General features: G+C 41.9%; 1 protein-coding gene across 1 annotated transcript in view; it reads left to right on the plus strand.

The window, feature by feature from the left end:
- Positions 1–23101, plus strand: part of LOC141147244 (contactin-associated protein-like 5) — a 514695-nt gene extending 491594 nt beyond the window's left edge. Inside the window, exons 22-24 of the mRNA XM_073634436.1 lie at positions 12528–12746; positions 15792–15863; positions 19633–23101. Of these exons, the coding sequence (XP_073490537.1) occupies positions 12528–12746; positions 15792–15863; positions 19633–19829 (488 nt within the window). The 3' untranslated portion in view covers positions 19830–23101. The remainder of the gene's footprint in view (positions 1–12527; positions 12747–15791; positions 15864–19632) is intronic.
- The last annotated feature ends 702 nt before the right edge of the window (positions 23102–23803 follow it).

The raw sequence follows: 23803 nt of genomic DNA on the forward strand, positions 1-23803 counted from the left end.
CCATGCTGGCATGGAGGGAGGCTCCCGCTGTGTGACGGCGTCTCCTCGTCTGACGGTTCTTAAATAACGGGGGGCGGGGCCACCCGGTGACCCCGCCCCCCTCTGACGCACGGGACATGACGGGACTTCCCTCTGGCATTCCCTGTGACGTCACAGGGAAGTCCCGTCAAGTCACCGTGCGTCAGAGGGGGGCGGGGTCACCGGGTGGCCCCGCCCCCGTTATTTAAGAACCGTCAGACGAGGAGACGCCGTCACACAGCGGGAGCCTCCCTCCATGCCAGCATGGCTGCGGAGCGGCCCGGAGAAGAAATGAAGAAGGAAGAAGAGATGAAGAAGAAGAAGATGAAGAAGAGAAGAGGATGAAGAAGAGATGAAGAGAAGAGCGGGAGCTAGGCATGTGCAATTCGTTTCGTTACGAATTCGTTTTTTAACGAATTTCGACAAATTCGTTAATTCGGGAATATCCGAATTAACGAAAACCCATTTAACGAATTTTTTCCGAATATTCGTAAATTCGATAAAATTGGACATTCGTAAATTCGGGCATTCGAACATTCGTACATTCGCAATTTACATTCGTACATTCGTACATTCGAACATTCGTACATTCGCAATTTACATTCGTACATTCGTACATTCGTGCATTCGTACATTAGTAAATTAGTGAATTCGTAAATTTGTAAATTCGGAAATCTGAAATAATAGTTAACTAATAATAACTTAACTATTAGTAATTACTAGTAACTTTGAATTTATAGGTATTGTAATTTCCTTTTAAATTTGGCTGTTAGTGAACGTAACACATACAAATTTATCCGAAGTTATGAATGATCCGAAAAAACGGAATGGAACGTAATTAATTAATAATAATAAATAACAATAATAATAATAACAATGTTTTATTATTTATTATTAATTTGTCCTGTTCCATTTGTTTAAATGCAGCCTTAATTTTGGATAATTCGTAACTTCGGATAAATTTGTATTTGTTACGTTCACTGACAGTCAAGTTTGAAAGGAAATTACAATACCTATAATTTAATAGTTAGTTACTATTTCAGATTTTTGAATTTTCGGGGTTTTTGGTTTTTCAAACTTCGAATTTACAAATTTCCGAATTTTCTAATTTACAAATGTACGATTTTACGAATGTACGAATTTACGAATGTACAAATGTAAAAATGTACTAATGTACGAATGAACGAATGTTCGAATTACGAATGTTCGAATTACGAATGTTCGAATTACGAATGTTCGAATGTACGAATGAACGCATTTACGAATTTACGAATGAACGAATTTACGAATCGCAATCATAACGAATGACCCGAAAAACGAAAAAAATAATAAACTAATGAAACGAAAACGAAAATGAACGAATTTTTTTGGCTGTGCACATGTCTAGCGGGAGCCTCCCCTCATGCCATGGGTGCGGAGCGGCCCGAGGAGAAGAAGATAGAAGACGCCGCGGAGAAGATGCTGGACGAGAACGCCGGAGGAAGAACCAGAAGAGCCAGAAGAACCAGAAGATGAAGAAGATGAAGGAAGATAGAAGAAGCATTTAAATAAAGGAATTGTCAAAAACTGTCTCTTGTCATTTTTAACTATTTTGACACTTTTTTAGTGAAATGGTAGGGGTAAGTACCCCCTTACCATTTCACACAGGGGGGGGGCCGGGATCTGGGGGTCCCCTTGTTAAAGGGGGCTTCCAGATTCCGATAAGCCCCCCGCCCGCAGACCCCCACAACCACCGGCCACGGTTGTGGGGATGAGGCCCTTGTCCTCATCAACATGGGGACAAGGTGTTTTGGGGGGCTACCCCAAAGCACCCTCCCAATGTTGAGGGCATGTGGCCTGGTACGGTTCAGGAGGGGGGGGGCCGCACTCTCGTCCCCCCCTCTTTTCCTGCGGCCTGCCAGGTTGCGTGCTCGGATAAGGGTCTGGTATGGATTTTTGGGGGAACCCCACGCCGTTTTTTTTTTTTTTTTTTTTTTTCGCGGGGTTCCCCTTAACCACTTGAGCCCTGGACCATTATGCTGCCTAAGGACCAGAGGTCTTTTTCCAATTTGGCACTGCGTCGCTTTAACTGCTAATTGCGCGGTCATGCAATGCTGTACCCAAACAAAATTTGCGTCCTTTTCTTCCCACAAATAGAGCTTTCTTTTGATGGTATTTGATCACCTCTGCAGTTTTTATTTTTTGCGCTATAAACGGAAAAAGACCGAAAATTTTGAAAAAAAATGATATTTTCTACTTTTTGTTATAAAAAAAATCCAATAAACTCAATTTTAGTCATACATTTAGGCCAAAATGTATTCGGCCACATGTCTTTGGTAAAAAAAATGTCAATAAGCGTATATTTATTGGTTTGCGCAAAAGTTATAGCGTCTACAAACTAGGGTACATTTTCTGGAATTTACACAGCTTTTAGTTTATGACTGCCTATGTCATTTCTTGAGGTGCTAAAATGGCAGGGCAGTACAAAACCCCCCCAAATGACCCCATTTTGGAAAGTAGACACCCCAAGGAAATTGCTGATAGGCATGTTGAACCCATTGAATATTTATTTTTTTTGTCCCAAGTGATTGAATAATGACAAAAAAAAAAAAAAAAAAAAATATTTACAAAAAGTTGTCACTAAATGATATATTGCTCACACAGGCCATGGGCCTATGTGGAATTGCACCCCAAAATATATTCAGCTACTTCTCCTGAGTACGGGGATACCACATGTGTGGGACTTTTTGGGAGCCTAGCCGCGTATGGGACCCCGAAAACCAATCACCGCCTTCAGGATTTCTAAGGGTGTAACTTTTTGATTTCACTCTTCACTGCCTATCACAGTTTCGGAGGCCATGGAATGCCCAGGTGGCACAACCCCCCCCCAAATGACCCCATTTTGGAAAGTAGACACCCCAAGCTATTTGCTGAGAGGCATATTGAGTCCATGGAATATTTTATATTTTGACACAAGTTGCGGGAAAGTGACACTTTTTTTTTTTTTTTTTTTTTTTTTGCACAAAGTTGTCACTAAATGATATATTGCTCACACAGGCCATGGGCCTATGTGGAATTGCACCCCAAAATACATTTAGCTGCTTCTCCTGAGTACGGGGATACCACATGTGTGAGACTTTTTGGGAGCCTAGCCGCGTACGGGACCCCGAAAACCAATCACCGCCTTCAGCGTTTTTAAGGGCGTGAATTTTTGATTTTACTCTTCACTGCCTAACACCGTTTCGGAGGCCATGGAATGCCCAGGTGGCACAAAACCCCCCCAAATGACCCCATTTTGGAAAGTAGACACCCCAAGCTATTTGCTGAGAGGCATGGTGAGTATTTTGCAGCTCTCATTTGTTTTTGAAAATGAAGAAAGACAAGAAAAAACTTTTTTTTTTTTTCTTTTTTCAAATTTCAAAACTTTGTGACAAAAAGTGAGGTCTGCAAAATACTCACTATACCTCTCAGCAAATAGCTTGGGGTGTCTACTTTCCAAAATGGGGTCATTTGGGGGGGTTTTGTGCCACCTGGGCATTCCATGGCCTCCGAAACTGTGATAGGCAGTGAAGAGTGAAATCAAAAATTCACGCCCTTAGAAAGCCTGAAGGCGGTGCTTGGTTTTCGGGGTCCCGTACGCGGCTAGGCTCCCAAAAAGTCTCACACATGTGGTATCCCCGTACTCAGGAGAAGCAGCAGAATGTATTTTGGGGTGTCATTTCACATATTCCCATGGCATGTTTGAGCAATATATCATTTAGTGACAACTTTGTGCAAAAAAAAAAAAAAAAAAAAATTTGTCTCTTTCCCGCAACTTGTGTCGCAATATAAAATATTCCATGGACTCGACATGCCTCTCAGCAAATAGCTTGGGGTGTCTACTTTCCAAAATGGGGTCATTTGGGGGGGGTTTTGAACTGTCCTGGCATTTTATGCACAACATTTAGAAGCTTATGTCACACATCACCCACTCTTCTAACCACTTGAAGACAAAGCCCTTTCTGACACTTATTTTTTACATGAAAAAGTTTTTTTTTTTTGCAAGAAAATTACTTTGAACCCCCAAACATTATATATTTTTTTAAAGCAATTGCCCTACAGATTAAAATGGTGGGTGTTTCATTTTTTTTTTTCACACAGTATTTGCGCAGCGATTTTTCAAACGCATTTTTTGGGGAAAAAACACACTTTTTTAAATTTTAATGCACTAAAACACACTATATTGCCCAAATGTTTGATGAAATAAAAAAGATGATCTTAGACCGAGTACATGGATACCAAACATGACATGCTTTACAATTGCGCACAAACGTGCAGTGGCAACAAAATAAATACATTTTTAAAAGCCTTTAAAAGCCTTTACAGGTTACCACTTTAGATTTGCAGAGGAGGTCTACTGCAAAAATTACTGCCCTCGATCTGACCTTCGCGGCGATACCTCACATGCATGGTGCAATTGCTGTTTACGTTTGACGACAGACCGCCGCTTGCGTTCGCCTTAGCGCAAGAGCAGGGGGTGACAGGGGTGCTTTTTTTTTTTTTTTTTTTTTTCTTTATTATTTTTTTGCTTTTTTATCTTATTTTTAAACTGTTCCTTTCATTTTTTTTTTTTTAAATCATTTTTATTGTTATCTCGGGGAATGTAAATATCCCCTATGATAGCAATAGGTAGTGACAGGTACTCTTTTTTGAAAAAATTGGGGTCTATTAGACCCTAGATCTCTCCTCTGCCTTCAAAGCATCTGACCACACCAAGATCGGTGTGATAAAATGCTTCCCCAATTTCCCAATGGCGCTATTTACATCCGGCGAAATCTAAGTCATAAAATGCTCGTAGCTTCCGGTTTCTTAGGCCATAGAGATGTTTGGAGCCACTCTTGTCTCTGATCAGCTCTATGGTCAGCTGGCTGAATCACCGGCTGCATTCTCAGGTTCCCTGTTGAGACAGGAGAGCCAGAGAAAAACACGGAAGACGGTGGGGGGGGGGCATTCCCTCCCACGGCTTGTAAAGGCAGTCTAGAGGCTAATTAGCCGCTAGGATTGCTTTTACATGAAAGCCGACCGCTGGCTGAAAAGAATGATACCAAGATGATACCTAAACCTGCAGGCATCATTCTGGTATAACCACTCAAAGTTGTGAATGGCGTACCTGAAGACAAAAAAATGGTTAACAATAAAGCACAGTAAACAGTAAAGTATAAATAATTACATACCTGAAAAACAAACATGATAAAACATAATAACAATAACAATAAAACACTGCAGAATAGAATACAGTAAAAAAAGAGCAGAACAATAGAGAGAGAGAATAGAGAGAAAGAACAATAAAACGACAACTATTTTTTTTTATTTTATATATATATATTTTTTTTTTACACTTTTTTTGTAACTAACTTTTATAACGGTAACCGGTTCCAGGTTCGGGTCTCTCAAAATGCGATGGCATCTTGGGAGACCCTGTGAAAGTGTGCCTAGTCTGTGCAATGCTGTACCCTACGCTAATACTCAACTAGTGAATGGTAGCGTTCAAAACATTCACCAATGCAAAGACCAGGATTGTCAGGACAGGAGGGACAATAATAGCGGGTGTCACGCCTATATTCGCGCTTGCTGCAGACACAACATCTTTTTGGGGGGGTTCGTTGGGTAGGGGTACTCGGGAGGACATAAAGAAAATGCCTCTCATGCAGCCGACTGCATTTGGTTGGGGATGTGAATGAGGGAAGTACGGGCGCTGCAGAAGTGGTGGGTTCCCAATTAGGATTGGCGAATGCAGCAGGAAGGGCACTATGGGCACGACGGGCCTGTGTTTGTCTTTTTGGTGGCAGCGGGACACTACTTGTGCTTGCCACCTCACCAGCTTGAACTGCACTTATGGGACTCGCCACGTCACCAAGTGTTACTGCAGCGCTGGTTTGACTACGACCGGGGTGTACTAGGCCGCTGGTGCTTGCCAGTTCAATAAACAGCTTCCAAAAAAACTGTTAGCGATCGCAGGGATCAGGTCTGACTCTGCGAACGCTGCAGTTTTGCGTTTAGTGTTTTGTAAGTGTCAGTGATCGATCGATACTGCACTTGGGTGGGCTGGACTGGGCCGGGCGGAGGGGCAAAACGCAGGTGCTAGCAGGTATCTGGGCTGATCCCGCTAACACTGCGTTTTTGGGAACCCTAAACTGCTGGGGACGCTAGTATAGATCTGATCGGATCAGATATTGATCCGTTCAGATACTATACCACTAAAGGAGGCGTATGCTGCGTGCGTGGGTGTTAGTGGTACTGGCGCTAACCTGACGCTGCCTGGGGCCGGTGCTTGCTAGTTCACCAAAATGCTACCAAAAAAACTGTTAGCGATCGCAGGGATCAGGCCTGACTCTGCGAACGCTGCAGTTATGCGTTTAGTGCCTTGTAAGTGACAGTGATCGATCGATACTGCACTTGGGTGGGCTGGGCTGGGCCGGGCGGAGGGGCACAACGCAGGTGCTAGCAGGTATCTGGGCTGATCCCGCTAACACTGCGTTTTTGGGAACCCTAAACTGCTGGGGACGCTAGTATAGATCTGATCGGATCAGATATTGATCTGATCAGATACTATACCACTAAGGGAGGTGTACGGTGCGTGCGTGGGTGTTAGCGCTACTGGCGCTAACCTGACGCTGCCTGGTGCTTGCTTGCCAGTTCACCAAAATGCTACCAAAAAAACTGTTAGCGATCGTAGGGATCAGGCCTGACTCTGCGAACGCTGCAGTTATGCGTTTAGTGTTTTGTAAGTGACAGTGATCGATCGATACTGCACTTGGGTGGGCTGGGCGGAGGGGCAAAACGCAGGTGCTAGCGGGTATCTGGGCTGATCCCGCTAACACTGTGTTTTTGGGAACCCTAAACTGCTGGGGACGCCAGTATAGATCTGATCGGATCAGATATTGATCCGATCAGATACTATACCACTAAGGGAGGCGCATGCTGCGTGCGTGGGTGTTAGCGGTACTGGCGCTAATCTGACGCTGCCTGGGGCGACGCATATCACCGCCGGGCGATCAGGGGGCTAAACCTTTATTCGGTAATAAACGGCGGGTGCCCTGACACTATAAAAAATAAACAAACTAACCTGCGTCACCCGTAACAGTTATACGGTGATCAGTGGTGAAAGGGTTAACTAGGGGGCAATCAAGGGGTTAAAACATTTATTAGGTAGTATATGGGGGTCCCTGTCACTATAAAACGCTGACGGCGAACCTAAATATTTACCTCACTAACTAGCGTCACCAGCGACACTAATACAGCGATCAGAAAAATGATCGCTTAGTGACACTGGCGATGGGGGGTGATCAAGGGGTTAAAACTTTATTAGGGGGGTTTGGGGGGGTTAGGGGGGTATCCTAGACCTAAAGGGGGGTAATACTAACTGTCCCAACACTGTAACTGTCACAAACTGACACTATGCAGTAATCAGAAAAAAAAAAAAAAAAACCTGCTGGTGTCAGTTTGTGACGGGGGGGGGGGGGGTGATTGGGGGGGGATCGGGGGGCGATCGGGGGGGGATCGGGGTGTTTTGTATGCCTGGCATGTTCTACTGTGTGTGTAGTGTGTTGTGCACTTACATTGATGTCTTCTCCCCTCGGCGCTGGAACGGAATACCGAGCCGAGGGGAGATGACATCATTTCCTTTGCTGCTGTTTAGCATACAGCAGCAAAGGAGTGTTCCCATTGGCCGGCGGCGATCGCGAGGGGGGGGCCACGAACGGATGGCCTCCCCCTCATCTCGGATCGCCGGGGAACAGAACGGGACCGCTTCGGGCACCGGGGGGGGGTCCGATCGGACCCCCCACCCGCGAGAGGCAAATCACGTACATGTACGTGATTTTGCCTGCCCGTGCCGCCTTGCCGACGTAAATCGGCGTTAGGCGGTCCTTAAGTGGTTAAAATCCATACCAGAGCTGAAGGGTCTGGTATGGAATTTAGGGGGAACCCCACGTCATTTTTTTTTTTTAATTTTGGCCGGGGTTCCCCTTAATATCCATACCAGACCTGAAGGGCCTGGTATGGAATTTAGGGGGACCCCCCCACGTCATTTTTTTTTTTTTTAATTTTGGTTCGGGGTTTCCCTGTGGGGAATTCCCATGCCGTTTTTATCAATGAACTTTTATGTGTATTGTCGGACCGGCAATTCATTAATAGCAGCGGGTAGTTTTAAATGAGTTTTTTCCTTCAAAATGTCATTTTGCTGTCAGACTGTTCTAAACACGGGAAACATGCGCCCCTTTACAGGCATACTATAGACACCCCCCAGGTACGAAATTTAAAGGGATATTACACTTTTATTGTTTGACTTTAAGCATTATTAAAATCACTGCTCCTGAAAAAACGGCCGTTTTTAAAACTTTTTTTTGCATTGATCCATGTCCCCTGGGGCAGGACCCGGGTCCCCAAACACTTTTTATGACAATAACTTGCATATAAGCCTTTAAAATTAGCACTTTTGATTATTCATGTTCGTGTCCCATAGACTTTAACGGTGTTCGCGTGTTCGAGCGAACTTTTTTCCTGTTCGCATGTTCTGGTGCGAACCGAACAGGGGGGTGTTCGGCTCATCCCTAGCCGATATGTATTCTTCTACATATTTTTGGTAATAAAAATCGCATATATTGATTGGTTTGCGCAAAAGTTAAAGCGTCTACAAAATAGGGGATAGATTTATGAATTTTTTATTATTCTTTTTTTTTTTTACTAGTAATGACGGCGATTATTTATTGAGACTGCCACATTATGGCGGACACATCGGACACTTTTGACACATTTTCGTTTCGATTGACAATTTTACAGCGATCAGTGCTCTAAAAATGCACTGATTACTGTATAAATGTCACTGGCAGGGAAGGGGTTAACACTAGGGGGCGATCAAGGGGGTTAACTGTGTAAGAAAAGAATACAAAGGATATACGTAACAATATAACCATTTTCTGAAATTGGAATTTCAAATAGAATAAATTAGAATTCAAATAGAATAAATTAGAATTCGAATAGAATAGAAAATGCAATAGAATAGAATGGATAGAAAGAATATAACCATCTTCCAAAATTAGAATTTCAGATAGAATAAATTTGATTTCAAATGAAATTCGATCAGAATGCAATTCAAATGGAATTTGAATTTGAGTTGATTCAAATTTTCCGAATTCGATCGCATTTAGCTCAATTAGACTATGGACAATGCACAACGCACATATATTTCTAGCACCAACCTGTTTCCTCGTAAGAAGATTTGTTCTGTAAGACAAGCGCCATATGTTGCCCACAACTGGAGCAGACTGTAGCGGGCAGACTCCACGCCCCTCACACGGGAAAGGCAGAGCGCAATTGTTGTAGCCGCTGCTTTTTGCTATCGGTGGTGGATTTCCGCCGCCGCCCGCAGCTGTGTACATCTTATTGTTGCGGCCTTATTAGATAGAATTCTTTCTGCAAAGCTTTCTGGTTCAGCGTCCCTGCGGGCAATCCATTATTCTCCACTACAGTTAGTTCTCCGAAATAACGAGATTGTGAAAACAAATTTAACTGCCGGATCCGAGTCTTGTTCACAGAACAAATCATTAGAAAAACGTGCCGAGCCCAGCAGTCTATTGTTAAAGGGACAGTCCTCCCCAAAACTGGCATTTCCCAAAGAATTTTTGTGAAAGGGTCAGGGACTTTTTTTGCATTTTTTGTTGCACTCGTATCTTTTCTGAAGCACTTGGGGGCTTGTCCGGGATTAGAGCTGGAGTCGGTTAAGTTTATTAACCTGTTTGACTTAAAAATAATTGCATTAAATTAAAGTATTGCTGGAAAGGGATTTACGCAATTCATCGCTCCTCATTTTTTTTCCTCATATCAAAAATAAAAGTAATGCAATTGAAAAAATGCCAGACAAAAGACAAGATTATGTAATACGCAGTCAATTCTGCCTGCCGGTAATTTCATGCCTGCATCGGTTATCAACATAATATTGCATATATTTCTGAGTATCTGAGTTTTAAATTTTTTGCTGTTTGATGCCCAGACTCCCATTATAACCCACACATGTGCATGTCTTTAACCACTTGCTTACTGGGCACCTAAACCCCCCTCCTGCCCAGACCAATTTTCAGCTTTCAGCGATGTCACTCTTTGAATGACAATTGCGCGGTCATACAACAGTGTACTGAAATGAAATTTTTATCATTTTTTCCCCACAAATAGAGCTTTCTTCTGGTGGTATTTGATCACCTCTGGGTTTTTAATTTTTTGTTAAAAAAATTAAAAAAGACCAAATTTTTTTTTAAAAATTCAAAACCGTTTTATATTTTGTTAATAAATTTTGCAACTAGGTAATTTTTCTCCTTCATTGATGTACGCTGATGAGACTGCACTGATGGGCACTGATAGGCTACACTGATGGGCACCGATAGGCTGGATTGATGGGCACTGATAAGGCGACACCGATGGGCACTAATAGGCAGCCCTGGGCACTGATGAGGTGGCACTGGTGGGCACTGATAGGTGGCATTGGTGGGCACTGAGAGGTGGCACTGATGGGTGGCATTGATGGGCGGCACTGAAGGGCATTGATAGGTGGCACTGAAGAGCACTAATAGGTGGCACTGATAGGTGGCACTGATGGGCACTGATGGGTGGCAGTGATGGGCACGAATCGGCACTGGTAGGTGACACTGATAGGCAGCACTGCTAGGTGGCACTGATGAAGCACTAATTGGCACCACTGACGAGCATTGATAGGTGGCACTCGTGTGCATTGATAGGTGGCACTGATTGCTGGCACTTATGTACTGGTGGGCACTGATTTGTGGCACTGTGGGCACTGATTCGTGGCACTAGCAGGTGGCACTGGCAGGCGCCTCTCCCTATTAAGGGACCGATGTCCCTTCAACAGAAGTCGGTGATTGGCTTTTTTTTCTCCTCACACTGTCAGCGTGAGAAGTAAAAAAAAAAAGATTACCGATATTCTGTTTACATCACGTGATCAGCTGTCATTGGCTGACAGCTGATCACATGGTAGGGGGCCGGGATCGACCCCTTACTCTGATCTGTGATCACCCGAGTCTCATTGACTCGGGTGATCACAGCACCCTTCAGGGGAGCGTGGCGAGCGTGCAAAGGGGAGGACATCTATTGATGGACTCCCCGCAAAGCAGATCCGCACCACAACCGTCATTCGGCTATGGCGCGGATCTGAAGGGGTTAAAAAATATCGGGTCCTGTTCACAAATGAATTCCCATCTTTGAAAATCTCTTTTCTGAAGCACTTGGGGGCTTGTCCGGGATTAGAACTGTAGTCGGTTAAGCTTTTTAACCTGTTTCACTTCAACAAAAAATATTGCATTAAATTAAGATATTGCTGGAGAGTGATTTACACTTTATCCATCACTCCTCATTTTTTTCTCCTCTCATACTAAAATCTATAGGTCATTTCTGTGCATTTGTACACTTGACGAATTGGCAACATGTGGAAAATGGGCAGAAACATATGCTCTCCCGTCGCACCTGCAAAGGGTGAATGGAGCCTTAGATATGGTGGCTGCATTTGTTTTCCTTTTTTAGGCTTTTCTTCCTATAGTTTCACCTGGTGATCCTGCCAGTAACAAACTTCCTGTCCTGGGGTGACAACGCTCACTCTCGGTACTGTATCTCGGGTGGAGCAGCGTTGTTACTTCAGGATAGAGGAAGGGTTTTAGGAATACAGAATACCTTCCCCTCTCTTTCTCTCTATGACATAGGGGGAGGTGTTCTGTAGAACACAATGATAACTAGGAACAATTTAACTGTTGATCCTAAAAGGCTGAAACACCCTATAGTAACATATTTGATTCTGCCAACATACATCCCTGAGCTGAGTTAACTGGTCTGTACACCCGCTGTGCCCATTATGAGGGGTTCCCACCATCCCTGTGCTAAGTTTTTGAGTTTACTCATACAGTGAGGTCCATAAATATTGGGACATCAACACAATTCTAATCTTTTTGGCTCTATACACCACCACAATGCATTTGAAGTGAAACGATCAAGATGTGCTTTAACTGCAGACTTTCAGCTTTAATTTGAGGGTATTTACATCCGAATCAGGTGAACAGTGTAGGAATTACAACAGTCTGTATATGTGCCTCCCACTTTTTAAGGGACCAAAAGTAATGGGACAATTGGCTGCTCAGCTGTTCCAGGTGTGTGTGTTATTCCCTCATTATCCCATTTACAAGGAGCAGATAAAAGGTCCAGAGTTCAAACCGCAGAGGTGATCAAATACCACCAAAAGAAAGCTCTATGTGTGAGAAAAAAAGGACGTCAATTTTATTTGTGTACAGCGCCGCACAACCGCGCAATTGTCAGTTAAATCGACGCAGTGCCGTATCGCAAAAAATGGCCTGGTCATGAAGGGGGTAAATCCTTTCGGTTAAAGGGATAACGTGCGCATGTATTGCAGAGATATACTGCATGCGTTTTTTTTTTTTGTTTTTTTTTCTTGACATAAAATTTAAATTTTTTCCATGGTGTTATTAATCTTACAGATAATCCAAGACTTGATCCGGAGGTGACCAAAGCCAACTCCTTGGGTTTTATCGGATGCCTGTCCTCCGTCCAGTACAGCCAGGTGGCCCCCCTTAAAGCAGCACTGCGACACCCCAACATAGCCCCAGTCACAGTGATCGGGTCATTGTCTGAGTGTAGTTGTGGTTCCATCACAGACAGTGACCTCAGCACAATCACGACAACATATTCATCCTCAGGTAAGTACCAGGCTTGTCTCTTAATAGTGCATGTAAACCCGTTAGAACTACTTATTGTTTTTGAGCATTGAATGAGACCCTGCTGGCAACAACTGGCTACAAATCGCATCATTTCACTAATCTCAAATACCTTTTTTGCCTTTGTTATCTTGCAATTATGTATTATACCATAGCCTATGTACGTCTGTCTGCACCTCACTGTCCAATAGTGGGACAGAGATTACTTTCAGGGACATGCGCAATTTGTTTTGTTCCAAATTCGTTTATTAACGAATCTTGACAAATTCGTTCATTCGGAATTATCCGAATGAATGAAAACCTGTTTAACAAATTTTTCCTAACATTCGTAAATTAGAAAATTCGTAAATCCGCTCGCGCATTCAAAGTAGCTGAATCGCTTTTGTTACAATGGTCAGACAGCTTCACCGCTCATACAGCTATCGCTGGCGTCACTGGCTCCTCCTCCTCCCCTGAAAAAAAAAACGCATTATTTTTTACTTTTTGCTATAATAAAAATCCCCCAAAAATATATCAAATTTTTTTTTTTTTTCCCTCAGTTTAGGCCGATACGTATTCTTCTACATATTTTGGTTAAAAAAAATTGCAATAAGTGTATTGGTTTGCGCAAAAGTTATAGGGGATAGTTTTATGGCATTTTTATTCTACTAGTAATGGCGGCTATCAGCGATTTTTATCGTGACTGCGAAATTATGGCGGACACATCGGACAATTTTGACACATTTTTGAGACCATTGGCATTTATACAGATTAAAAATGCATTGATTACTGTGTAAATGTGACTGGCAGGGAAGGGGTTAACCACTAGTTGGCGCTGCAGGGGTTAAGTGTGTCCTAGGGAGTGATTCTAGCTGTGGGGGGGAGGGGCTACTTGTGACGCATCAATGATCACCGCTCCCGATTACAGGGAGCGGTGATCAGTGTCCTGTCACTAGGCAGAACGGGGAAATGTTTACATCAGCATTTCCCCGTTCTTCCTCTCCGTGAGACGATAGCAGGTATCCCCGCGGATATCGAGTCTGCGGGACCCGCGATCACACTCACGGAGCTCACGGCGGGTGGCAAATTCAAAGGGACGTACAGGTACGCCCATTTGCGCAGCCGTGCCATTCTGTCGACGTATATCTACATGCGGCGGTCGGGAGCCAGATAATGTTCGAACGGGCGAAACACCCGAGTCAAACTTACGTTCGATTCGAACATCGGGCTCATCCCTAATTATTGATCAGGATGAGGTACCAGACCTGTATGGTCCACCACATGAAGGCCTCCTATGGAGGCCTTCTTCACAATTTTCCTATTTTTCAAATAATGATTGTATCTTTGGTGAAAATATTGTGTTGATATTTTTGAGGGTGGGGGGAGGAGGCTGTCAGGTAGGCTGTACGGGGGCCCGGGGAGTTGGAACAGCAGCCCTGGCCATCAGCAGGAAAGTCCATCATTCTTGCAAGGTTCTATGGCCAATGCCAGGAGGCTCTATAGACCCCGCGCCTTGGCTCTCCCCTCCGCTGAGCATGCAAGCGTCCTGAGCCTATTTATTATTTCCTTTTAAGCTAAATGTTGCAGCAAAAGTTGTTTTTTTTGTTACTTTTAATGGGCTCTTTATTTTTAGCTTGCAATTTTTTTTTTTTTTTGGGCTGGAGTTTTGCTTTTATCTCACTTTGTTGTGGATATCATTCAGAACGGCTTTTCAGTCTTTGTAGTGGACCTTTCCGAAATCCCAATGAATGTAGCCCAGCCCCCGCGGTACAGCGATTTCATGAGCAATTCTGATACTAGGCATGCTGCAAAGACATGCTGGTAGGTTAATTGGATCCTGTCTAAATTGTCCCTAGTATGTATGAATGTGAGTTAGGGACCTTAGATTGTAAGCTCCTTGAGGGTAGGGACTGATGTGAATGTACAATGTATATGTAAAGCGCTGCGTAAATTGACAGCGCTATATAAGTACCTGAAATAAATAAATAAAATAAAAAAATAATAGGCAGTTACTATTGTTATTGAGAGACGGATCCCAATAAAGTGTTTTTTATGAGAGTGGGAAGCGGCTGGAAGTGGGGTGGGTGGGGGAGGGGTGTAATATGGGTAATACAGCTAAAGGGGAATCTGAAGAGGTTAGGTGGAGAAAGAGACAGCCACATAATTATGCAGAAATATGCCGTACATCGCTAATTACTCCAACGGATAGAAATCTCACCGAAGCGGCAGGCTGGAGGTGAGGGGGAGGGGGGGACGCGAGAATGAATTTGTGAACGTTGTGCCAAAACGCACCTACACGTGACTGCGCTCTGTGAAGAATTCAGCAAGAACAAAATCAGGCCGGTATTGTGAGAGAATGTCAAGTTACAAGCAATTCCCTCTTTCATTTCATCTCCAGCTGAGGCTCTGTACTGGAGGTTACAAATCAGTCCTCAGCAGGCGCCTAGACCTTTGCAATCAGCAAAAGGTGGGCGGGGCCTTCTGAAGTTTAAAAAAAAAAAAAAAAAAAATAGTTCTGCTTTTTTGGAGTATATTAAAACCAAAGCATTTCTTTTGGTTTTTGATAGAGCAGTGGTCTCCAAACTCTGCCTCGGGGACTGGATGATCAGTGCCGGACCTCACAAATGCTCTTCTGGAAGAATGGTCAAACATTCCCATAGACACACTCCTAAACCTTGTGAACAGACTTCCCAGAAGAGGTGAAGGTGTTATAGCTGCAAAGGGCGGGGCCAACTCAATATTGAACCCTACAGGCTAAGACTGGGATGCCGTTAAAGTTCATGTGCGTGTAAAGGCAGGCGTCCCAAAACTTTTGGTAATATAGTGTATTTAAACCCCAATTCCGGGAATATTAAAAAAAAAAAAACACTCTTGCAGTGCCACTACTCCCCACACTGCAAGGGGTAATTACTCATTATGTCTTCGGGTAAAGGAAAAGGAGTTATTTGTGGTGACTTCAAGGGGAAAAATCCTGAAACTCAGTTTTAAGTGTTGCAAAATATAAATTGTCGAGTTTTTTTTTGTGATTTGATAAACTCTTTATTTCAGATACGTTCGGGAATACAGACGACCGGGAGCCCCTGACCAATGAAATGAAAAGTGGTCCTGTTGTCATTGGAGGTATTTTCATATATATATTATATATCAGTTAGAAAATACATACAAAAGTGTAAAATATGTACAAAATACAGTATATGTTAACATGGATACTAACAAAGTATCAGACCCCGGGTCTACATAGACTGCAGAAGTCTCCATCATAGTTTTTCCCCTTCTGATCGAATGTTCCTAGCCTACTAACCATTCATGGACAAATGTTCTTTCTCTTAGGATCGAATGTTAGGGGTTGTACATTCCTCCCCACAAAAGGCAACAAGGAAACTATCATATACATATTGGTAACAATACGGTTATTTGTATAAGCTTGCACAAATGTTAAGACATTCACATTTTTATTATATACATTGGTCCACTTGTGTCCTAGATAAGTGTGTTGAATGGATTTTTTGTTTCTTTAGATCAGGGATCCTCAAACTACGTCCCTCCAGCTGTTGCGGAACTACACATCCCATGAGGCATTGTAAAACTCTGACATTCACTGACATGACTAGGCATGATAGGAATTGTAGTTCCTGAACAACTGGAGGGCCATAGTTTGAAGACCCCTGCTTTAGATCCTTCCCACCCTTATGGTTATATTGTGCTACAGCAGTAACGTCCATACTGCAACCCAGGGGCCGGATGCGGCCCTTTGCATGCTTTCATCTGGCCCTTGGGGCACCATTTCATCCACTAACACCAACAATGAGGCACAATTCCGGAAATGACATCAATAATGGGGCAGAATTCCTCCCAATGACACCAAGGAAGGGGCACAATTTCTCCCAATGACGCTAATGATGGAACCTAATGAAACCAATAAAGGGGTACAATTCCTCCCACTGACACTAATATTGGGGCACAATTACTTCCACTGAAACAAATGATATAGGCATACATTTTTCCTGCTGATGTAGGGGCTTTAATTTTTATTCTCAATGTCTATAGTTTAGCCCTTCTAAAATCTGAAGGACAGTAAGCTGGCACTTTGCTTAGAATGTTTGGAGACCTCTGTCCTAGAACAATGAAACACTCACACTTGGGATAATAGAACTACCACAAAGTAATACTTATGAATTGTAAATGCCACACCTTGTACTCCCAGAAGACCAACAGACTCTTTGAGGCCTCCAAGGAGTACCAGAACTTAGACATGCCTACCTTCATGGTCCCAAAGCACAGTCACACCTGAGATTCCTCAACAGTGACCGGCTAACACTTCAGGTCAAAAAAAAAAAAACATTGCAGTTGCAACTATATAATGTTGTAGAGCAGCCTTTCTCAATGTTTTCAACACAGAGGAACCGTTGAAATAACATTCCAGTCTCAGGGAACCCCTGCTAGTCTGTCTACAACCCATGATACATTAGTGTGATGGTCTGTGGGAAGAATTCTGCTTACACTTGTGGTCATTGGGAAAAATTATCCTCTTACAGATAGCTAAAAAGATCAATGGTGTCAGTGGGAACTTATTTGAGAGGTAGAAATTGCTCATTCCTCAAGGAATCCCCTATCGACCTCTGGAGGAACCCAAGGGTTCTGTGAAAACCCTGGTTGTGAAACCTTGTTGTGGACTCTGGATCAAGGTCATGAAAGTTACACAGAAGAAAAAGAACAAAAAATAAAACCTTCTTGATTTACCATCAATGCAATGTAAATATTATCTCTATAAAATATCATGTCAAGATATTAACTTTTCTCTAGTTGTTTTATCAATAGCATATATGAGGGCCCTGCTCCTCTTTTGATAATCAAAAAATTGTGATATATTTATCTTGTTGTCTCTGATCTTGGGTAGATGTTTCCTGGAACAGCTTTTCTTTACTCATTGTCGGGACTGAAAATTCATCTGACTGTGTGCGACTCTTATGCCGCTTACACACGATTGGAATTTCCGGAAAATGTTTGATGTGAGCTTGTTGTCGTAAAGTCCGACCGTGTGTATGCCCCATCGAACATTTGCTGTCGGAATTTCCACACACAAATATTTGAGAGCAGGCTCTCAAATTTTCCAACAACAAGAAAGTCCGATCGTGTGTACACAAGTCCGTCGCACAAAAGTTCACACATGCTCAGAATCAAGGAGAAGGAGCCGCACTGGCTATTGGACTTCCTTTTTCTCGGCTCGTCGTACGTCTTGTACGTCACCGCGTTCTTGACGTTCGGCATTTCCGACAACATTTGTGTGACCACGTGCATGCAAGACAAGTTTGAGCCAACATCCGTCGGAAATAAATCCACGCTTTTGTTGTCGGAAAACTCTGATCGTGTGTACGGGGCATAAGATTGTAACCTCTCAATGTTCTCCTATACACTGTAGAGCAGGGTTTCTCAACCAGCGTTCAATGGAACCCTAATGCCGCGTACACACGGTCAAATTTTCAGACGGGAAATGTTGGATGTGAGCTTGATGTCGGAAAGTCTGACCATGTGTAGGCTCCATCGAACATTTGCTGTCGGACTTTCCGCCAACAAATGTTTGCTAGCAGGTTCTCAAATTTTCCACCAACCAAACTTTGTTGTCGGAAAGTCCGATCGTGTGTACACAAGTTTGTCGCGCAACAGTTCACGCATGCTCAGAATCAAGCAGAAGGAGCCGCACTGGCTATTGAACTTCCTTTTTCTTGGCTCGTCGTACGTCTTGTGCGTCACCGCGCTCCCACGTTCAGAATTGTTGGCCAACATTTGTGTGACCGTGTGTATGCAAGACAAGTTTGAGCCAACAACCTTCGAACAAAAATCCACGGTTTTGTTGGCGGAAAGTCCGATCATGTGTACGGGGCATAAGGTTCCTCGAAAGGTTACTATGGGTTCCTTGAGCAATGAGCAATCTCTGCCTCTCAGATAAGTTCCCACTGACACCATTGATCTTTATAGCTATAATCTGTAAGGGGGTCATTCTTCCCAATGACCACAAGTGTAAGGAACATTCTTCCCACTGGCCATCACACTAATGTATCATGAGTTGTAGATATAGTAATTATTAGCAGAGGGTTCCCTGAGATTGGAAAGTTATTTCAAAGGTTTCTCTGTGTTGAAAAGGTAGAGAAAGGCTGTTCTATTGAGAGGCCCATAATTGGCTTTAGCAAATAAATTCCTGTGCACACCGGCAGTGACTGCAGGTGCCAAGTCCTTCATCAGCATCTGGTGTTGTCAGTAATCTCTCAAGTTTCTATAGAAACATGAATGTTCCAGTCATCGCTGTCAGCCCTATTGGAAAGCTGTCAATTAATTCACGGTTTGCCCAAAACTTGATGGTAATGCTATGACCTTTATAGGCTTTCAAAACCCAAAGAGTGTTTTTTTTTTTTTGCTAACAGTATGCTTTTTTTTTTTTACTTTTACTATGTATTATTTGTTAAGATTATCTCAGATAGATAGATAGTTAGAGACTCTATATTAGCACCAAAGGAAACCAGCATGAGTGGTCAAACGCTTCATAGTAGGTCCAGGATCCTGAAAATCCAGGGAGCTGTACTATCCAGGGTGCTCTACTATGTGTAGCACCCTCCTGTTTTTTTGTTTTTGTTTTTTTTTGGTAAGGCACATTTATTTTTGGCTCTCCTGTAATCAGCAAAGCAGAATTGATTACTTTGGGCTTCTCTGGGTTCTGCAGTCTCCTGGTCTGGCTGCTTAACCTGTTTCTGTTTTTTTACCAGCTTCACTGACAACCAACTAGTCATGGAAAGATTAATATATAATTTTCCTTTTTTTGAGAGTAGTGATAGTATATTTGTCCTCTAAATAGTCTATATATTGACATCCCATCTTTGTGTGTTCCCTTTTGCAGGTGTCATAGCGATCACAATATTTATCATATTTTGCATTGCGGCAATAATGATCAAGATTGTGTACCGACATAAAAAGAGACACAGCAAAAGCCAAACCAGAGAAAAAGAGTACCCGGTGACCACGGACTATTCCTTCCGTAACGAGATGGACTTACAGAACACAGTCAGCGAGTGCAAAAAGGAATATTTTATTTGATAGACCGGATTTCTATGACCTTATATTCTCCTATTTTTGGGGCTGTTTTTAGCTGAATTTACAGCATTTTCCTCTGGAGTTATAGTTTACCCAAGGCACGCAGGACTTGACTTTGCCTTCTAATGGGCGAGACGCATTCGCGGATATTTCGGCAGTTTAGGAAGCACGCTTTTTGCCTCGGGATCCACTGAAGCGCACCGTTTCTGGAACAGGTTTTACAATCTATTTTCTACAGTCTCGTAAAATTGTGCCTCATGGTCTTCAAGAATCAAATCTTTACCCGGTGCTTCAACTCCAAGCTCTGTAAAGTCAATGATGGATTGGCCGACCTGTTGGACCACCAAAAAAAAAAAAAAATGTGGTGCCACATGGATTTCCATACAGATGTTACTGAGGTCAGATGATAGTATTGCCGGATTTCTAACTCCAATGGTGCCACCTAAAAAAAAACATTTGGGCAAAATTTGTTATCTGCAGTCTAGCAATGGAAGTAGAAAGCTGTGCTGGTTTATTCAACAATATGGTATGCTCATTCACCCATGCACTATGACTAATATATACAAAATATTTAGGAAATATAAGCATTGTAGTCCAAGCTAGGACTTAAAGGCAACAGTCTTATATTTTTGTGTAAAATTAACTTTTGTGCTAAAAAAATATTTTCTCATATTTTCGATTCTGATGATCAATTAAAGTATACGTATGACCATTGTTACAAAGACAGGAAAAGAGGAGAAATCCAAAACTGGACAGTTGGTGAGGGTAACTCTTCCAATAGGGACACCTCTCTGCCAAAAGTCTCAGAGAGGAATTCCTCTTTTTAGATAAGAAAAGAGGAGCGCCCAATGTCCAGAGTGATGCCACACTTGTTACAAGGATATCGATTGTTTACTGAGACTCAAGAATAAACCAGTTGAGCCAATGTACTGCCCCCCTTTCTTCATGGCTATTGGCACTTATCAATGGAGATAGGTAGCTTCCATGGTGGTACCTGTGTTTCTGTAAAGAGCCTGCCGTGAGAGAAAAAAGCCATGGCAGTGGGCAACTGGGAAAGAAAGAACGGGTCTGAGGAGTTGGCATCTGATGTTCAGAGTTGTAGGTAAGGTTCGGCAGGCCTGCCATGGATTTTCTCTGCCACAGCAGGCTCTCTACAAACAAGTACCACCATGGAGCCCACCTATCTCCATTGATACTTACTGATAGCCCTGAAAAAGGGAGAGGAAGGTCACCCGAAATGCGTTGGCTCAATTTGTTTATTCCTGAGTCTCAATAAATTATTTATATCCTTGCAAGTGTGGCAACCAAGCGCTCCACTTTTGTTATTTAAATATCCCTTCCATGAAAGGGACATCAGAGTTGGACCAGTTCAGGTAACAGCCCAGACTTCCAAAGGAACCCATAGACCTCTATTTATCCACGGAACCACTTAATTTAAACTAAAATAATCTAAACTGTCCCTAGCTCAAACCAACCTCTTACTTTTTAGAGATTTCCACCCATGCACCGGTTGCATCTCCAGGACAGCAAGCAAAGGGAAATTTCCGCAATGGGACACAGCCAACAAAAAGTAATGCAGATGCGCTTGGAACAACGATAATCAGGGGTGTAATATGTCAGAATGTCAACCCAATTTCTAAACACAAGAACATATGGGACACTGGATTCAGATTTTCTAAGGGTCACTGGCATTTTCCCTGGGACCACTGGCTCCAGTTCGGAAGCACTCTACAAAACGGGGACTACCCTCAGGAACAAAGGACGCAGAGTTGAGAATCCACAAACATAACATAACATAAATTCCAATGAGAGCACCAAACAAGAGTCCAAGATAATTTAATGATAAAATTGTCTAATAGCAGAATAGGTCGCATGCATTTCTGGGGTCAAACACAACCCTCCCTCATCAGGGATACAAGACATGTACAAATACAACAGCTGTGAATCTAAAAGTAAAAGGTCATAAATATAAAAGCAAATATACAAGTAATAAATAATGAATATAAAATTCAAAGGGTACATTATCCATTTGCACATATCTTGGAGTCTTGGATATTCACGTGGCGCTCTCATTGGATTAAACGTAAACCAATTTCTAAAGCCTGGTGGCCCTGGTAATCCTGATCCAGACAGGATTGTACTGACTAGGGGAAGCACAATCAAAATTCAGAAACAGAAAGTTGACATGAAGAGCTCCAAACCAAAAGTGAGCTCCCTAAGAGCCCATTCACACCTGAGCGTTTTGAAGCTACAAAACGCTTGAGGGGAAAAAACCCATTATTCTCTATGGAGATGGTTCACATCTCCACTCCAAGTCGCCTGAAGCCCTACGCCTGAAGCTCAAACAAGTTCTGGACCCTTTTTTGTCGCGCGCGTTGGGCAGATTTGGGCATTTTTGGAGCAGGAAGCAGATGACAAAATCTAACAACATAGCAACAAATGATGAAACAGTTGATCATTTTTCCTATTGGCTAATAAAAAAAATGGCAAAGCTCAAAAACGCCAGACAATGCTACATGGAAACGCGCAAATATGCCTGAAAAAATGCACGACAAAACGCCGGAAGAAACTCTCAAAAACGCTACGCTCAGGTATGAATGCAGCCTAAAGCTCAAATTGGTAACCAATTAAATAAACCTGTTTTTCATGAGTCTAACCTCTCCATCTTCATCAGAGCTATCAAAATACAAGTGAAAAGCATAAAATACATTGTGCATTATATCCAAAGTGGTCACTTAGGGATATAATAACAAAAAAAAAAAAGAATTGTATGTTTACTGTACATGATTTTAATAACATAACTTCCTAGATATTAAAAACATAAATATTTAGGAAATTGTGGTATTAAAATAGTGTAAACATACGTTGTTGTTTTTTTTTTTTTATTATATTCTAGATATGTGCACTGCCAAAAATATTGTTTTCGTTTCATTCATTTTGTTTTTTGTTTTTTTTTTCGTTTTTCGGGTCATTCGTAAATTCGAAAATTTGAAAAATCCGTAAATTCAAAAATGAGAAAATCCGAAAATAAGAAAGAAAATTTTAAAGAATTAACTAACTAACTAACTAACTAACTAACTAACTAATAATAACTAACTATTAAATTATAGGTATTGGAATTTCCTTTCAAATTTGGCTGTTAGTGAATGTAATAAATACAAATTTATCCGAAGATACGAATTTATCCGAAGATACGAATTTATCCGAAGTTACGAATTATCCAAAATAACGAATGCCGCATCTAAACAAATGGAAAGGAATGAGTTAATAATAAATAATAGCAATAATAAAACTTTTTTTATTACTATTATTATTATTATTATTGTTATTTATTATTATTAATTTGTTACGTCCCATTCGTTTAGATACGTCATTCGTTATTTCGGATAATTCGCAACTTTGAATAAATTTGTATTCGTTACGTTCACTAACAGCCAAATTTGAAAGGAAATTCCAATACCTATAATTTAATAGTTAATAATAGTTAAGTTATTATTAGTTAGTTATTATTTCAGATTTTCGAATTTTCGGAATTTCACATTCTGAATTTACGAATTTTCAAATTTACGAATTTATGCATTTTCGAATTTACAATTATTTCTGAATTAACAAATTTGTCGAAATTTGGTAAAAAAAGCATTCAGAACGAAACGAATTGCACATGTCTATTATATTCTCAATCTGCCATTTTTGGATATTGTGCACATTACATTTATAGCTTTTCATTTGTGTTTTTATAAAGTAGTGGTCGAACTCCCCGAAGCGCCTTGGATGTTTGATTACATTTTTTTAATGAACAATTAAAACTTCTTTAGACTCCTGTTTTGGTCTGGTTCTCTTGATGCCATCTTTTCCATTCTAGCAAAAAATAAACTGACAGGGGTTTAAACCCTTTCCTACTCTATCCAAAGATAAAAGGAAAAAAAAAACTCTTCAATAACTATTAATTTGAATTACCGTATACAGAAACCATAAAG

The sequence above is a fragment of the Aquarana catesbeiana genome, linkage group LG06 (assembly GCF_042186555.1).
Source record: "Aquarana catesbeiana isolate 2022-GZ linkage group LG06, ASM4218655v1, whole genome shotgun sequence".
NCBI classification, from domain to species: Eukaryota; Metazoa; Chordata; class Amphibia; order Anura; family Ranidae; genus Aquarana; species Aquarana catesbeiana.